General features: G+C 40.1%; 1 protein-coding gene across 16 annotated transcripts in view; it reads right to left on the bottom strand.

The window, feature by feature from the left end:
• Window positions 1-17,131, bottom strand: part of afdna (afadin, adherens junction formation factor a) — a 116,752-nt gene that overhangs the window by 26,737 nt on the left and 72,884 nt on the right. For all 16 annotated transcript variants that reach the window (XM_087852175.1, XM_087852176.1, XM_087852177.1 and 13 more), the window contains one exon: window positions 13,597-13,677. In XM_087852175.1, the coding sequence (XP_087708301.1) occupies window positions 13,597-13,677 (81 nt within the window). The remainder of the gene's footprint in view (window positions 1-13,596; window positions 13,678-17,131) is intronic.

Below are 17,131 nucleotides of genomic sequence, written 5' to 3'. Positions count from 1 at the left end.
ATATTTAGGCAGAATTTTGCAAATATCTATTTTTCATTTTTAGCAGCATAGTGCTTCTTTTCCAATTATTTTTTAAAAGTCAGGTCAAGGCTCCAAAAGCCCAAAGGTGATATAAGGGTGGTGGCTCACAACAGTTTTATTTGCTACATGGATCATTTTAGTTCAGCTGGGTGTTTTTCCTTTTGTTATATTTCTTTAAGAGTTCAAAATGTGTTCATTACATAAATAAAATGTAATTTTCTCTGTAGCACTTCATGGATTTCATAAGCAACACACCTTAGTTGTTCACACAAAGCATAAAGGTAAAAAACAATATATACAGTGTTATCTGCATTTTAGATGTCAAAAAGTATTTGCGGCTCCCAGTGTTTTCTTTTGCGTGGAAACCGGGTCCAAATGGCTCTTTGGGTCTTAAAGGTTGCTGACCCCTGCCTTAAGGTGACTTTTGTTGTAAACTGGAGCTACATAAAGTAAATAAAACTGAAGAAGAAGACAGTTTCATTCTCATGATGAATTCTAGACGATCAGATGCTCCCTTGATGTTGTAGCATGAGGGATAAGAATGCAAACATCTCAAGTGGTTAAAACATTTGCACAGAGCCGTACTTAATCTCATAAGTGTGTCTCCGTCCTGCCTTTTTTCAATCTGCCTATCTTAGCCAAGAAAGTCAGGGAATTAAAGCATCCATCTCAAGAAGGAACTGTTATACAGTCCAATCCTAATGTGTTGAGACATAAACGGTGACTGAAGGTCTGGACCTGGTAGGAGTCCAGGATCAGCAGGTTTTTAAACACACGTTTAGATCTGATGCTGAACAGAACCAGGCTGGATTGCAAAGCTGTCATTTCCTGAACAATAGCAAGTTCACTCACATGTCAAACTGAAACTCTTCAAGACATTTACTGCAGTCAAACACACTCAAAGGCTTTGCTGTACGCCTGGAATATTTACAGCAAAAACAATCACATCTCTCCACAGGATTCAGCACAGATTTAGTTTGTGTCAAAACATTTTCTTTAAGTCAAATCTTTTCTTTACAAAGCATAGCAACAAAGATTTTTTTTCCAAAACGAAAGAAGGGGGAGGACAAACACGTGCTAGTGTCAATGTGCTCACAAAGCCCAGAGCTTCTGTCCATGTGTTCTGACTGTATGTGTAGTTTTCCTGTGAAGTGGAGAGCGCTGGCTTACTATCAAACGTATCGCTATCACACGCTTTCTTTACCATCAAAGCATGTTTATCCTTGGAGTTTGTGCAACTGTTGAACCAGAAACCATAAAAATATCTCAGCAATCTTTCTTTGTAGAGATCGTGCTGTGCAAAGTATGAAACTATTTTCCACCGTCAGCACTTCAGGATTTTCTTAAGTGAGGATAAATTAAGAAATGTTCTCTTTTTCTTCTAAGAAGCAAAGAAAACATATCCTACAATCTTGCTGATAAAAGACTGGAGACAAGTCTTAATACTTTCAAGCCGGTTTAAGAAAATAAAGCTTAAAGGCGACCCAAAACATCACAAGAAAGGTTCAAACGCACAACCTCCACATTAAGAATCACAGCATGACTATAAAGTCACTCATAAAACTGAAGTGGATTAAAAAGACTTCTAATTGCTGCCATTTGTCAGACCTGTCAACGTGGCACAGTGTGTCTGTGTAAAGCCACGTCTTATGAAAAAAGAAAAAAAAAAAAAAAAAAACAGGTTGCACTCAGGTTAACAGCTCTCACTGCTTACAGGTCACTTTTATGAACTGATTCATCAGCTGTGGTTAAGAAGACAAAGACTGCAGAACAAACCACAAACACCTGGAGGAATCGAGGAATGGAGGAATGGAGACATTTCAACGCTAAAGTTTACCCTAAAATCAAAGGTTAATGTGTTTTCCCTCTGGCCTGTAGTGCTATTCACCCATTCAGGGCTGCACATCACCAGCCCATCTTGGCCTTCGATGAATTAGCACTCAGGTTTGTTGCAGGCTGTGGTGACATTATCCTCTGTTGCATGCACAGACACACAAGACAGACAAGTACTGATTTTGCTAGACTGCACTAAAGTTGAGGACTGGAGAACCCCACCATTAATCTCAACACAATTCTGCTTGGTCTTTTCAATTTTAGCTCTTCATAAGCTCAACGGTGGCTCTCCACTACAGTCCCAGTTTCTCATGTAGAAACTTGGGATTTTAATGGCCCATCAATGCCGCAATGCATTACTGCACTCACAAGTTTATAAACTAAAGTGGACGTCTAAACTAAAAAGCCAACATAAGGAGATGAAATCAAGCCCTCACATCTCTACTGTTGCCGTCAGAGAGAAACCAAAGCAGCCACAATGACTGCAAAACTCACATGTCAGAGAATGAATTTAAAAAATAAAGCAAAAACAAATTTTTATTTTGCTATTTATCTGGTTTTTCTGAGGTCAGGGCTTTGCACACTGGATAAACAGGCCAGAAAAAAAGGAAATTTAATTAACTCTTTAAGCGGCGAATTGAAAATTTCTTACTTTACCATTGCCTCAATGCATAAGTAGCTCATATTTCCTCAAAATTTAGCAGGTCAACCAGAGTGCTTGTTACTGAGAAGTTTGTTGACTATAAATGATTTCCTGCAGAAGGAAACAACTTCTGAGTATGTGGAGACATAAAAAAAGAAATGTAGCTGCTTTTAAGTAACAAAGGCCTTTGTCTTGCCCCGGCTTCTAAATGAGAGGAATGTATGCCAGAGCTTTCACATATTTTGCCCAAATGTGTGTGGACTGTGGATGAAAGCCTGTTATTGAAGTCTAGAGCTTATGCATCACAATTACTAGTATATTTTAAATGTGCATAATTTTCTCTATTTTTACTCCAATGACTAGCTCATTTAAATATGCACTTAACAACGAGTGAACAGATCTGTGTTCTTGTTTCTCCAGCGCAGACCCTCAGGCCTTGAAGCCATTTGAGCCATAAGGTTTCAGCTGTGTGTGTGTGTGTGTGTGTGTGTGTGTGTGTGTGTGTGTGTGTGTGTAAAATAATGAGGCTGCATTCATGCAGGCACGAATTTCCTGTGACTGACATTAAGATGAGAGGAGAACAGTGAATCATTCTGTCTCATGTCTGTTATACATTACAGGCGACATTAAAAGAGTGTCTGTTTCAGACGGAGCCAGGCCCTCATGCACTGATCCAGAATGAGGCCCAGAGACATTTGCGGGAATTCCCTAGATCCCTAGAGAATATCATGGGATTTTTTTTTTTTAAGGAAAGATAAGAGGATCCTACAGCGGGGCTCAGAAGGGCTGCATCGGCTTCAGCTCGTGTCTGATGACTCCAGCTGACTACAGCAGCACGTACAGGACGCAGCACACAGACTGAGGAAGTAGTTAAGGTACAGCAGCTGAGATGTGCTACTGTGGAAGTCGATGTGTAAAGGTCAGAGATCAACTGACGAGTTGCAATGAGTGGAGGTGCAGACATTCACAAGAATGGGAGAGGCAGAAACAGTATTCACTGCAAATGTTATATTTACACTTTTATTGATGTTTATTTATAAAGCACTTTTAAAAGCAGAGCAGTTATGGACCTGGGTCGCTCCACTTGGAACTGTTTGCAATGCCCACCTGCTGCCATACTTAATCGGTCTGGTCCCAGAATACAACCAGTTGGCAACCAGTTAGGTTGAGTCTCCCATTGCAAAGAGAGGTACTTTATTAATAATAATTATTATTATTATTATTATTGTTGTTGGCACTTATCTGCAAACCTATGCGAAGGGGGATTACAGAGGTATTACACTCCAACTCAGACCCTGTTTGTTTGGAGACAGGTGTCCTGTGCCTTGTGACTGAATGTTGCAGCCCAGGGTTGAGTGCACAACACCCGCAAGCTCTAAGTAACCTCTTGGTCACCACAACTACCTACAATCAGTCTCAAAATGTAAAAGACTTCAATGAGGATGCCATAATTTTTACTGTAGTGTGACAAACACTAAGTGCTGTCTGTTAGGAAGGCTACTTCCTATGTCATTTTTGTTTTAATAGGTGGGCCAGTAAGCACTGGATTTCATTTTTTTCAAAAATATTATTCTTAATGACAACAGCACACGTTAGCTAAGACTCTTCCATTAGCAATCACCTTTTGTTTTACTTATTTGGTGCTTGGCTTGAGCAGCAGCCTCCTGCTCCACGCTTCTGGTTCCCTTTTACATGACTACTATTAAATAAATGACTCAGTCTAAACCTCTTTCCTTGTGGTTGGTTAACTTTTTGCCTCTGAACCTAGTGAGCTGGGATGTAACAGTTTTATCGTGCTGTGAAGGCCTCAGACTGGAGAGGCAGGTAAAAGGTGCATACTTTGCATATTTGGGTGGAAACCAACTCGAGTGAGTCAGTAGAAACACAAACAGCAGCTAATTAACTGAGATGTGTTTTTCCTTTTATGCTTCAGTGTGCTGGAAGACCTGGGAGGAGCTGAAAGTGTTGAAACCTGAAACCTCATCTCTAACCGTTTCAGCCTGGCCTCTAGTCAAGCTATTGAGCGCTAGACATCAGATAATATGACACATTAGAAAAGAAATTGCACCGCAGCAAAAAAATATAAAAGAGATTGATGTTATCCAGGTGGATTCTTTTGTATAAATAAATGAGCACTAGCTGATAAGCTTAAATCCTAATAAGAAGCTAAAAGGCAAACAAAACTCTGTTAAACGTACTGATTACAAATACGAGTCACGGTCCCTCTGTTGTGTAAACAGAAAAGACGAGCAGGCCAACTGCAAATTCACAAGCAGGTTGAAACATGCACGAGCAGATGCAAACAGCAGGTTTGTTGCAACAATTAAGCTATAAATTGTTAATTTTGAGGTGTGTTGCTTGTCACAAGCATTGGCAACAAATCAACACAAATTTAGATGTATAAGAATAACTGAAATATCTGAAGACTCTTTATTTATTTAGTCCTGTAACGAACCCTTGCACACCAAATAAAGCGCACCTTTAAGACATAACACCTCTATTAGAGTGAAACAACCCGAATAGTCTGCTCTTTTAAATATACTTCCAAATTCAACCTTTATGGAAAATCCAGCCTTTAATATTCAGCCAACTCCAAATCCTGTTGCTATGCATCACACTTCTCAGTGTAACCTACAATGAATCAATGTAATCCTGTCAGGTGCTCTTGTCTTACAAGTTCTAGCCACACAACAAACATGAGCTTGAACATCAGTGCCCCGAGGGTGGCCTTGCTGGCTCCACACTCAAAATTTCTCTGAACTCGCACCTGTTAAAGAAGAAAAGCCTGTCCTCGACTCGTACAAAGAACACCAAGTATCAAAAGGAAAAGCCCTCCTCTGCCCACAATTTCATTCTTCCTGGGTGTCTAACGTGAGCTGATAACCCACTAAAAACAAAGCGTTGTCTGTTATAGAGGTAGGACTGCTGTGATATATAACAATTTCTACAGCTCATAAATGAGGTGTAGTGCGCATCTGGTAAATGTAATCAAATTTCCTCCTTTAATTATTTCTGCAATGAAGGTAACGTCTTTACCCAAAAATAAGGTTTTAAAAGGCTTTTGCTTCTTTCTTTGAAAGTTATCCTTCTATAACCAACTTTCCTGCTGCTGAGTCCTCCAATAGATTTCTAGTCTACTCTTTAGACACCATGTTTCTCACTTATGTCTCTGGTAATAATCACTCCTCTTGAAGAGAGGAAAATAAATACGACTCAAAGTGATGTGACATTTTTCTCCTCAGCCATTCTGTGGCTGACTCACACTGAGAAACACACGAGTCACATATGTCTGATACACATCTGACACAAACTGCTGCTAATGCAGGCTGGCGGCATACCAAAATTACAGCTTACAGTTTGAAAGCATGTCAACCTTTCCGCAGCCTGACTGAGGTTATAAACCACTTATCCACGAGAGGAATTTATGCTCAGCTCACCCTCACAGGTATGCTTTATCATTTTTAGGTGATTAAGTCTCTTCTCTTGCCTTCCCTAGGCAAGTACAGACTGTTCACTTGTTTGTTCCCAATTCTCTGATTTAAATTTTGTTGCGGCTGTCGATGCAGAGACATTTCTAAACCTTTGCAATTGTTAAATAAATACAAAAATGCAGACTTCAACAGGTTTATAGTAGAACCCACAAGCCAAGATGATGGCTGATCTCTTACCCCTGTATTAAACAGAGACAGTGATGGAAGATGGGAAAGTAATGAAATAGAAGGTCAAATGTGCAGGTCAGAGCACCCTGGTAACTCAAAAACTGTTCAAGGATTTTGTTCTGTCGAATCTCAGATTATCCTACGTATATCTACGAAGTTCAGGGTCTCAAATAATGGTGAGATGCATATCTTTCAGCTCCAGAAAAGTATTTTATTGCTGCCGGAAATAGGGTGGTGCAGTTTGGTGCGGAATGGACAAAATCAGACAAAGACTGCAAATTGTATTAACTAGTGCCTGTACCTAGCATTGTAAACTGCAAAATTTAAAAAAAAAAAAAAGGAAAAAAAAGAACAAGTCCTCAAGGAACACAAAGCCAGCCACAGCCAACACCAAATGATATTATAGTACTTTGAAGTAATTTAATGTCCTCTAATAACTTCAGAAAACCCTCAGTTTAGCAGACATGACAACCAGCGATTAAGAGGGAAGATGGATGGACGAATGGACTGATCAGCTGACAGATAGAAAGATGGGTGGATTGACTGACTGATTCACTGACAGATATATGGATGGAGGGATCAGCTAGCAGACGGGTGGATGGACGAACGGACTGGCTGACAGACGGATGGATGGAAAGATAAATGGATGAATTGGCTGACGGATAGAAAGATGATCGGATTGATTGACTGACTGATTGACTGACAGGAGGATGCATGGATGGCTCGGCTGTTAGACTGATGGATGGAAAGACCGATAAATGGATGGATCAGCTGAAGGATGGATGAACTATTTTCCAGTGATTTTGCAGAAGGATAAAAATGGAGTTTGGGGCCTGAATACATCACGTGGTAAATGCAGAAGCTGTAGTAACCAAACTAAAGATTTACCAAAAAAATATTTTATTTTATTTATGTATTTATTTTTTGTTTTTAACCCAATAGACCACGTACGGCACTAGAAATAATTGCAATTCAAATTTTTAAAAAAGCAAAATGCTGAAATAAGACCAAAACTACAAAAATGTAAACAAAATAAGCAAAAGACAAACAATGAAAAAGCCCTAGCCTTTTACAAGCATGCCTCAGTTTTTCCCCCCACACAGATGTGCCAAAATGTGACTACATAGATTTTATAACGAGCGCCAAGGTGAACAAATGCTCTCCTTCCACACCTCGTAAACACCTCCTGCCCAACAGGAAAGCGAATGCATGTGTGTGTGCGTGCGGTACATCCTTTCATTGTTCCAGCCCTTAGAGGGGGGACGCTCTCATGCTATTGTTACACTTCCAATACGCTTCTATCAGCTAACAAACAAACACACACAACTAAAGCTTCAAACACTGCAGAAACAGACTCAATCCTCCTCCTTTTCAGTTTATAGCTCATTTCTCAAGCCGCATAACTCTGGTTTGAGTGCCAAACTTTTAACTATTTAAACCTCTATTCCCTGTCTGTCTGCAAGTGCACACAAAAGGCAAAACATTTGAAAGAAAAAACAAATTATAAATTAGTTTCCTAGAAATGTAGGGATAACAACGTATCATCGGCATGAGCTTAAATCTTAGTTTTTAATGTTAGTCTCACACGTCTCCAGAATGTATATTTCAACTTTCCATCCAAAATACCACACATTTTTTTTGATTCACACCTCTGGTTTTAAACCCCAATGTTAACTGTGTGAGTGTCTGAGATTTTAGACCGAAGTGTAACAGCTGCAGGCTCCGCCCCTTTCAGAAGAAGGTATGAGTGACGGCCAGAAGTTGCCAATGAGAGCACAGTAGCTCACCTGCTGCCAAAACAGACCTGAATGAGACACTTTCTGGCTTTTAACTTTTCAGATTTCTTGTAAAATTGTAATAATAGAGTTCATCAGAGAACATCATGGTTCCAAAAGTCAGCGGTGCAGGGCAGCTGCTTGGTAAACGGTCCGAGTGTGTTAGCTGTTTTGATGGTAGTTAAGGGCCTGCATTGACAAAATAATTCAGTCATTCAGTTATCTGAAAACAGGAAATTTTAAATCAACTTGGACTGAACCACAAAACCCCTGATGAGGATTGTGAACAAATTCTATAACCTCCACTATTTAATCATTTTTAATATACACATGTAATTATTGAAAATTGAGACATTTCCTCATAAGCATTAACCAAGCTCAACTTTAACAGTTGATGGGATGTATCAACCAAAGCAGTATAAATGACCAGAATTTTTGACTGGAGATTGGAAAAGCTCTCCTGTATCAAACACTGTCCTGTCTCTGGGAATCCTCAATTACGACACAACACAAACATTATCTGGTGTTTTTAAATCTGTACAGAGAGGATGTTCTGCTCCTTTCTTTCGCTGATAAAGGAGTAAACACACCAACGGACAACAAGAGGAGGGCGAAGAGGAGGAGGGGAGCGAGTGTTTCCTCAACTGCAGCTGGGAGCTGCCTGGAGGGAAGACAAACACAATACAATAAAACACACGTGTGTGGGTTTGACTGATGTAGTATTTTTAAGGATGCTAATCTGCTCTCCACACATTTGTTCCACAGAGACAAAGGGCTCCAACAAAATGACCAACATGTAAAGGTTGAGAGTTCAAATAGAGCAATCACTGATTCGACATAGAGATTTTATGAGCTAATATTCCCATTTTACACCAGAAATCTTATCTAACATTTAAACTGAGCTGAACTGTCAGACCCCCTCCTCTCCCCACCACACAAAAAAGAAATTCTTCAAGTCTAATAAAATATTTTAAATTTATGGAGATTTCTGCAAAATCTGATTAAGGAGTCTTCTTTTAGAATCTACATTTTAAATCAAGCCACAAATTTAAATCTGGCTGAAGAGCACTTTACCCTTTTCTTTTTCCCTTCTATTAAAAACAAAACACACCAGGGGTTTTTGTGTAACCAGTGACAGAACGGCACTGACAGCAAACGGTCAAGAGTGATGAACCAGCAGGCCATTGCACTCGATAAATCCAGGAATATTCAACCAGCTGCTTCACAAGCATGTGCTTCTAAATAAACACTAAATACTCATGGACTACTCATGTCCATCTAAAAGATTGTTACCAGCACAAAAGGAAACTTCCTCCCTCACGTACATTATGATGGTATTTAATTTACTGAAGTACACCTATTATTTTTTTTGTATATCAAACAGTAAGATTTGAGCCAGGAAAACCCCCAATAAGGTCAGCAATTTAGCAGAACGAGTCTATCATACATGAAACGCAACACAGTCTTAATCGGGTTTACATGGATGCAAACTTACAGACCACCTTTCAAACCTTGTTTTTTTTTTACATTTATAATAACATCAAAGAGAGCAGACAGAAACAGTCTCTTTGCCTTTAAAAGACACAAATGACATAAAAAGAGCAGTTACCCGGTCTTTCCTGCCCACCACAGAAAACCACATGTTGCAGCTGCTTGTTATCCAGACCAGTTCACACTGGGGACATCCACAGCGGAGGACACACACACCCGCACCAACTGCACACACCTGTTTTTTCCTTTTCTTTCCTTCTTTCTTTTTTTTTTTTTAAATCCCAGAGAACGATTCAACCTGCTAACATGAACCGACAAGTCTAAAACCTCCCAGCAATTACACAGACTGAGCGTAATCCATTGAGCCGAACTTTTAAAATCACTGTTTACGGACAGAAATGCGGGATAAAAAAGTTCCTGTATGTAAAGCAAAGACGTGCAGGAATCTTTCCGCTCTTCATTCTCAAAGGTTTGACTGGGAAAAAGAATAAATCTTGTTATAATAAAGTGTTATAATAAAATTTTTAAAAGTTGCCCAACAGTCCAGTGTGTGTTGCAGTAAATTCCTCAAATGTTCCCAAGAGCTCCCAAATTCCTCCACGACGTCCTAATTGCAGAGTGTTTGCTAAGAAACAGCAAATTCAGACAGTGGTCCAGAGGTGAAGTGTCGGCTGGGACGCCAGCTGGTCGGACTGAGGTGGAGCGCTGCTTCAGCTCCACCAGGCAAATACCACACACACGCACACACACACTCTCTCTCAGAGTTATATAATAGGACAGAGCTCAGCCTAGTTTACCGAGAATTTAGGCATCTGTTTGACAAAATTCACTCTACCTGCCTTTCCCATCCCACATACACACTTCTCTGCCACTCTCTCAAACATCCACACAGCTCTGAAAATAAACAGAGCAAGGAGGTTTCCTCAGCACATCCTTCCTTCTCACTCTTCCCATCCACACACACACGCAGAGTCAGACTGCACACACACAGGAAAGCTCTCGCCTTAAGCAGGAAACTTGCTCCAATCAAAAGAAAGAAAGAAAATCATTACGTTTTGTACAGAGAGCAAACCGTAGTAGTCTTATCTACTCATATCTTCTTGCATGGATGTATACTGGTTTGATACTGCTGTTCTGTACAAGATAAGCTACAGTACACCGAGGAACCCAGTTAGGGGGAAATCTTGGTGATGGAACGGCCTTAATGTAGAATTATGTAACTGTCTGGCCTGAAAGTGAAGGGTTGCCCCTGAAGGAAACTTGTTAGTCAAACTGGACACCCAACTGTGTCTCACTTCTCTTTGCCATTTCAAATTATAATCAAAGCCATGTCGGACACTGTTGGGGGCTCTGAGGTACATGCTGCGCACCGGTTCATGTTTGGCTTGCAGCTCAAAAAAAGTCAGAAAACTTTTTAAATTCGAGAAAGAGAGCCAGTGAGTTGATTTCTTACTAACATTAGGAAAGATACAGGGTAGCGAAGCCTTTTCTTGTTGCTATGAAACACTCAGGATGAGTCGCCTGATGATGGCTGTAACATGTAAAATTAGAGGGAACCAGTGGAGACGAGACCGGACTGGAAGATGATGTCAGTTGAATATACTCCACGTTTCACATTACAGCCTCCCTGTGATGTGCGGTGAGCTTATATAAACTATTTTGGAAGCAGACTTAACATTTTAATTGTTTTCAACTTCAAGTTGTGCAACTGTGTTTTTCCTGGACTTGAATGAAATGTTTTGCGTTTAGAAGTGTTTTTGTTTAAATTTTCAGTTCATCTGAAGTAGCTCGGTGTCACAGTCATCACATTTTACTAAACAACAGCCTCTGCGGCTGCAGTTCCTCCAGTGTTAATGTAAATGTGTCATGTTAAAATACTATGCCTCAGAGCTGAAATCAACATGTTTACAACCCTCAAATAATGAATTGTGACAGTCTGTCCAATTTTGTGGCCCACTGTGTGGATCAGCAGTCCAAAAAGTTTAGCATTTTCTGTTAATTGGCACTAACAAGCAATAATCTACACAATCAGTATCTGGGCATTAGCAACAAGGTGACAGTGGCCAAAATGAGTAACTCATAACTTGGAGGCAAAGCAACATGTTTATTACATCCATACTGAGCAGGTATCCAAGCCACATTCATTTTCTCTACCAAAATGGATCTCCGCATTTTCTTGGACGGCGTTTCAGGTACAGCTAGGTCCATAATTTGTTAGATATCAACATATATTTTGTAGTTTTTTCCTCTTTGCAAAATCAAAACAATCAATATGTGATAAAAAATAAATATAAGGATAGTTTTTAAATAGTTGGATGAAAATCCTTTGTCTCAGTAACTGAAGTCTAGAGCCCATGAACATTACCAAAAGCTGTGTTTCGCCTCTTGATATCTTCTGCCAGTGAAACAGACGTACTGTTGGGTTAAAACCAGGTACCTGCCTTTGCTTAAGAAAACTGGCTTGTGTTGGATCATCAGTGTGCTTTGGGCCATTATCATTTTGAATTGTGGAGCTCAATCTGATCATTTTGGGAAAGTAGTCCTATACATTTCAATTCATCTTGCTGCTTCTATCAGTAGTTACGTTTTCAATAAACATCAGTGACCCTGTAGTTTTTCAGGTCTTTTGGTGTTGCTGAGCTGGTCGCTGCAATCCTCCTTCAAACAATAAACCAGTTTGCTGATTGTTTGGCCACTCCTGATGTTTTTGCCAACTCTCTGAAAGCTTTATTTTGGTTTAAGTCTTGTGACACACTGGTATCTCATTGGTCCTTATCTAAAAAATTACCATTAAAGGCTGTAAAATACTAATTCAACACTTGGATTCAACTTCAGATTTTATGCCTGTGCTGTTTGTTGTAAAATAATGAGGGAACCAGCCTCACCTGCACATGAAACTGCTTATCAGTCTGCAGCAGCAACCTTCGGACCTTCTTTTACACTTTGGAAGTTTCTGATTTGTGCTTTCCCTAAAGTAGTTTGCATGCAATCTGACGACAAAAATGAAATGACTTGACAGCTACAAAACAAAACCTCTCCAAATGAAGTCCTGGTTAACTAATCCTATCATTGCCTCATGAAATACAACTATACGATGCAACGTCAAAACTCCTGCCCCACACTCTGTTTACCTGACTGACTTGAGCATGTCAGGTGATTTACACACACCGATTTACAACAATTGCTCGCACTTTATGACTGCCAAGAGATTTACAGCAGGGCAAACTCACAAAGCACAAAATTAACACGGATTAATGTTACAAAACACTTTAAAATAAAGTAAATATAACAAAAAAATTAGCTTGGAAATTGGAATTTCTTTATGGCTGTGACATGGTCAATCGTCCAATCACTTTTGGTCTTGTGAAAATGGGGGACAAGGTATGAAAATGGCTTTAATTCCTAAACAGTTGATGCAAAATTTTTGTCAGGCCACTTGAATTAAAGCTTAAGGTCTGAACTTCAAACTGTTTCATTTCAAATCCACTAAGGTGGTGTATGGATGCAACAAATTAAGGACCTGGATATTCACATATGCCCAAGTGTATAAACCTCCTGTTAATAATCCAACAAAAGATGCATGAAGTTAATACTATTATGTGTATGCAAGCCAAAATTGCATCTTACACAGACATCTGCAGACTTTCGTACTTTGGTCCACACATCAGAGGTGCGGTAACACAAACACACGGACAGACAATGACCTACAGTTAAATTAGCCCCACATCCCCTCCCTTAAATCAGCAAACTGCACAGAGCACGTTTTTGTCCGGGGCTCATCCAGAAGTTTCTTTGTAGTGTTGCTGTTTAGTCTCTGCGCTGCTGTCAGACTCAACAGTGAAAGGAGTCTATTTTAAACAGCAGCCTGTTCTGTCAGCAGTGTGTGACTCAGCCTCACACACACACACACACACACACACACACACACACACACACACACACACACACACACACACACACACACACACACACACGATAAAAACATCCAAGTTATTTTGGGGTTTCCTGTCAAATGCATGCCAGTCGTTTACTTTTCAGTGTTAGATTTCATTTTTTAGGAAAAGTTTCCTGCAAAATTTAAAAAAATAAATAAATCCCAACAAACTGAAAACATCTCAGAGCTGCCAAAGTTTGACTTTCACTCTTTAACAAACTTCCAGGTGACATTTCTTACCTTGGCGGCCACGATGCTGAGGCCCATGCCGTTGTGCTTCTTCAGGGTTACTGTGACAACCTCCGGCTCTTTCCTCATTGGCTGAAAAGAGAGATGGACAGGAAGGACAAACTGTAAGCGAGGATATAACCTCTCACTGTGAGTGAACGCGTGAAAAAAGGCCTGAGGAAAGCTCAACTCTCCTTTAGCGTGTTCCCTTCGTCTGAAACATGTAGGAGAATAGTGAGAGAATGTAGAGTTAAAAAAAGAAGAAGAAGAAAAAAGAGGGAGGGATGAGAAAAGGGAGGGAAGGCATGAAGGAGGGATAAAGGGGAAAAGGGGAAGACCGCAGAGGAACCTGTGGTCGCTGGAACCAAGTCAAGAATGAAAACCACTTCATGGCTACCCACACACACACACACACATACATACACATATACACAGCAGGGCTCATTTGAGCAGGGCTGGGTGACTGGGTGGGGAAAGATGGAGAAACAAAGAAAGAGAGCTACCGAGGTTTCCCACATGATGAAAAAATATTCTGACAAAGGATACTCCAAAAGCTCATGTCACACTCATAAAAAAAATATGCCTGCATCGTATTTTCTATTTTTGTTTGGTGTTGTTGTCCTGCATGTCGCTAACTGGTGCTTCAAACTGCAGGAACACCCAGAAACAAACAAAACAACAACCACAAGTCAAGAGGACAACTCGTACACTACAATTACAGCTGCATACCGTCTCAATCAGGCTGAATTCTATTAGAAAACAGATTCAACTTTCTGCTTGAAGTTTATAAAGAGAAACAGTTCAGATCTGAGGTACAACCTGACAAAGAAAACCCGAAACAAACAAACAAAAAATAAAAAACCCTCTTCGACTTCACTGACGAGAAGTGGCCCTACATCAGTGATCAGTGTGTGGAGAAGGTTCCAAATTCCTGGGTACTTTCTGAACACCTGGGCTGCCAATGGTTATTAAAAAAGGTACAGAGACGACCTCACTTCCTGAGACTGCTGAGGAGGAAGAAACAGAGCCACGGCTCAGGAGATCGCTGGCTTAGCTCTGTCCTCCATACAGGACCTGTAAACCTCCCTCCTCCTTCTTCAGCAGGGTCAGACATATTTGAAGGTCCCTCACATCCTGGCCTTCATCTGTTTAACTTGTTGCCCTCTGGCAAATCAAGGACACAGACACAGGAAGAGCTTCTTTCCAAACCTCAACACCTCTTCTCTGGATGTGCCAAGTACAACATTTACTCACCTGAGTTATTCGATTATTCGATTATTGGTAAATCACTGTGTAATATTTGGGATACTCTCACCATTTGTTACCCGACTACCTAACCTTATTAAACATTAGTGCTTTTAATATACTTTAGTATATGTAGCAATTTTTTTCTTAAGTTGTTGATGCGCTCCAATTTCATTGTACATTATATAATATCAATAAAAGCTTCCAATTCTAATCTTTCTAATACAACCCAAGTCAGTTTGCAAAGTCACCAATTTCTTCTTTCTAAGTTACAAATAAACGAAAAGGTATGTCTGTAAATGAAAATGAATGAATCAATTACAGATTTGAAATATTTTATGGGTTTTTAATTGATTTTTTTAAATAGAAAAAGACATATTGTTTCTATCATAATCATGAAATACTGCTGCTGTTTACTTCCAAAAACTTTACTTGTGAAGTTTTCTGTTGTCCTATTCTTACCTCACCTTCTGTCATTCTCCAGTAAATACAACACTGCTGTAATTTATGTCTCCTGTCCCTGTTCTTTGACATATCTATCCATGCGTATTAAAAAAGGCATGCTCTGTTCATTATAAATTAGCTGAATCTCTCTGAACTGCTGCTCCACCCTAATAAAGTTATTGTTACACATCTGGATTCTAAGTACTAACGCTGTTAACGTTAACTTCACTGGGAATGCCGCCGTGATTGGTGTTCAGCATTCTCCTCATCAGTTGAAGTGGATCTAAATTTTTTAGCCAGCAGTCATTGTCTGCACGACTTCAAGTTCACACCTTTGTAGCCAGTCTGTGTATGCTAGCAAAACTTCCTGTAGCGTTGCAGAGAGAGACTGCAGCTGGCCAGCTGTTCCACACTAATGCAACAGTGGCCCAAACATTATTAGATTACTGTAATTCCGTGCGGATATTTCCACAGGAATTAATCCTGGAAGATGCTTTGATTTGGGTCCAGAGGAATTCAAGCCCTGTACAGGTTATTATCAGGCCCACAATTAGGCTGTGTGTGACACGCCGCTGTACTAAACACAAGTAAATTAATTAAACTTAACTGATACCCATGTTTATCCATCAGACAAACAAACGAGGTTAACGACTTTAAGCTCTTAGGAAAAACTTGAGAGCCGCACTTCAAATCTGATAAATACATAAAGCCGACTTCAAAGCTGGTCGCAACAATTTAAACCTAATTAGACATTACGTACTCAGGCGGCACAGCTCATTACACATTTTTGGCCTCTTCCATCCTTTTCTCTTCGCTTCCTAACCAGTCACGGTAAACTGGCAGCGCTCCCTGAGGCCTGGTTCTGATCCAAGTCTCTTCCTGTTAAAAGGGAGTTTTTCTTCCCACAGTTACCAAGTGCAGCACACAGGTTAATGACTTTTCAGTCTTTACATAATGGTATAAAGCACCCCGAGGCAACTGTTACTGAACGTTAACTGAATAAAACTCAGTATTGTGTCATTTTTCATACAGTACAACAGCATGGGCTCAAACATCACTGCAGGCTCTCCTTATTCCACTTGTAATTTAGTATCAGACTTTTCCACATAATTCAGTTTATACATTTATACACATAAAAAGCAAACAATATCACATCTTTGACACTAATATGGTTGCAGAGCAGAGCTGGTCTTGTAATGATCGCTTAAGAACTGTCGACAAGGCAGAGCTCGACCCACCAGTCTGCCTGAACACACACCATTAATCACTGTGTGTGTGCGCGTGTGTTGTGTGAGACGCCTGTCGAGACTACAGTCATGAAATAGTAGAGTAGGGATAAACAGACCAATTACAGAGGAAGTGGCTCTGTGTGTGTGTGTGTGTGTGTGTGTGTGTGTGTGTGTGTGTGTGTGTGTGTGCATAAGTAAAAGAAGTCTCTCATTTACTGCTCTGGGCTCCCCAACTTCAGCAGCGTGATTAGTGTTGATTAAATTGTGTGTGCGCTTGTGTCTTGGTGTGTGTCTTATGAAAAGTAAATAGATCCTTTTGAAGTCACTTTAATCTCTGCATTCAGATTGAGAGACCACACGCAGACACAGTCACACACACACACACACACACACACACACACACACACACACACCTCTGGACTCAAATCAAAGCAGTCTCCAGGTTTAAACGTGTCTAAAAATAGTCAAACTATGACAGTCGTGCCATCAAATTGTCTACAGCTCAGTTTCTGCACAGGAATTTTACCTGTTTTTGGCTGCTAGTCCCAGCTACCCTGAATCTCTTGTACAAACTCGGTGAAATCCTCTACTTATTGTCATTTTTGTCTTTAAAAAGAAACATACAGATG

This window comes from Neolamprologus brichardi, chromosome 15 (genome assembly GCF_056152115.1).
Source record: "Neolamprologus brichardi isolate AB-2024 chromosome 15, ASM5615211v1, whole genome shotgun sequence".
Classification (NCBI taxonomy): domain Eukaryota; kingdom Metazoa; phylum Chordata; class Actinopteri; order Cichliformes; family Cichlidae; genus Neolamprologus; species Neolamprologus brichardi.
The sequence above is the reverse complement of the archived record's forward strand: the minus strand, read 5'-3'. Positions and strand labels throughout refer to the sequence as shown.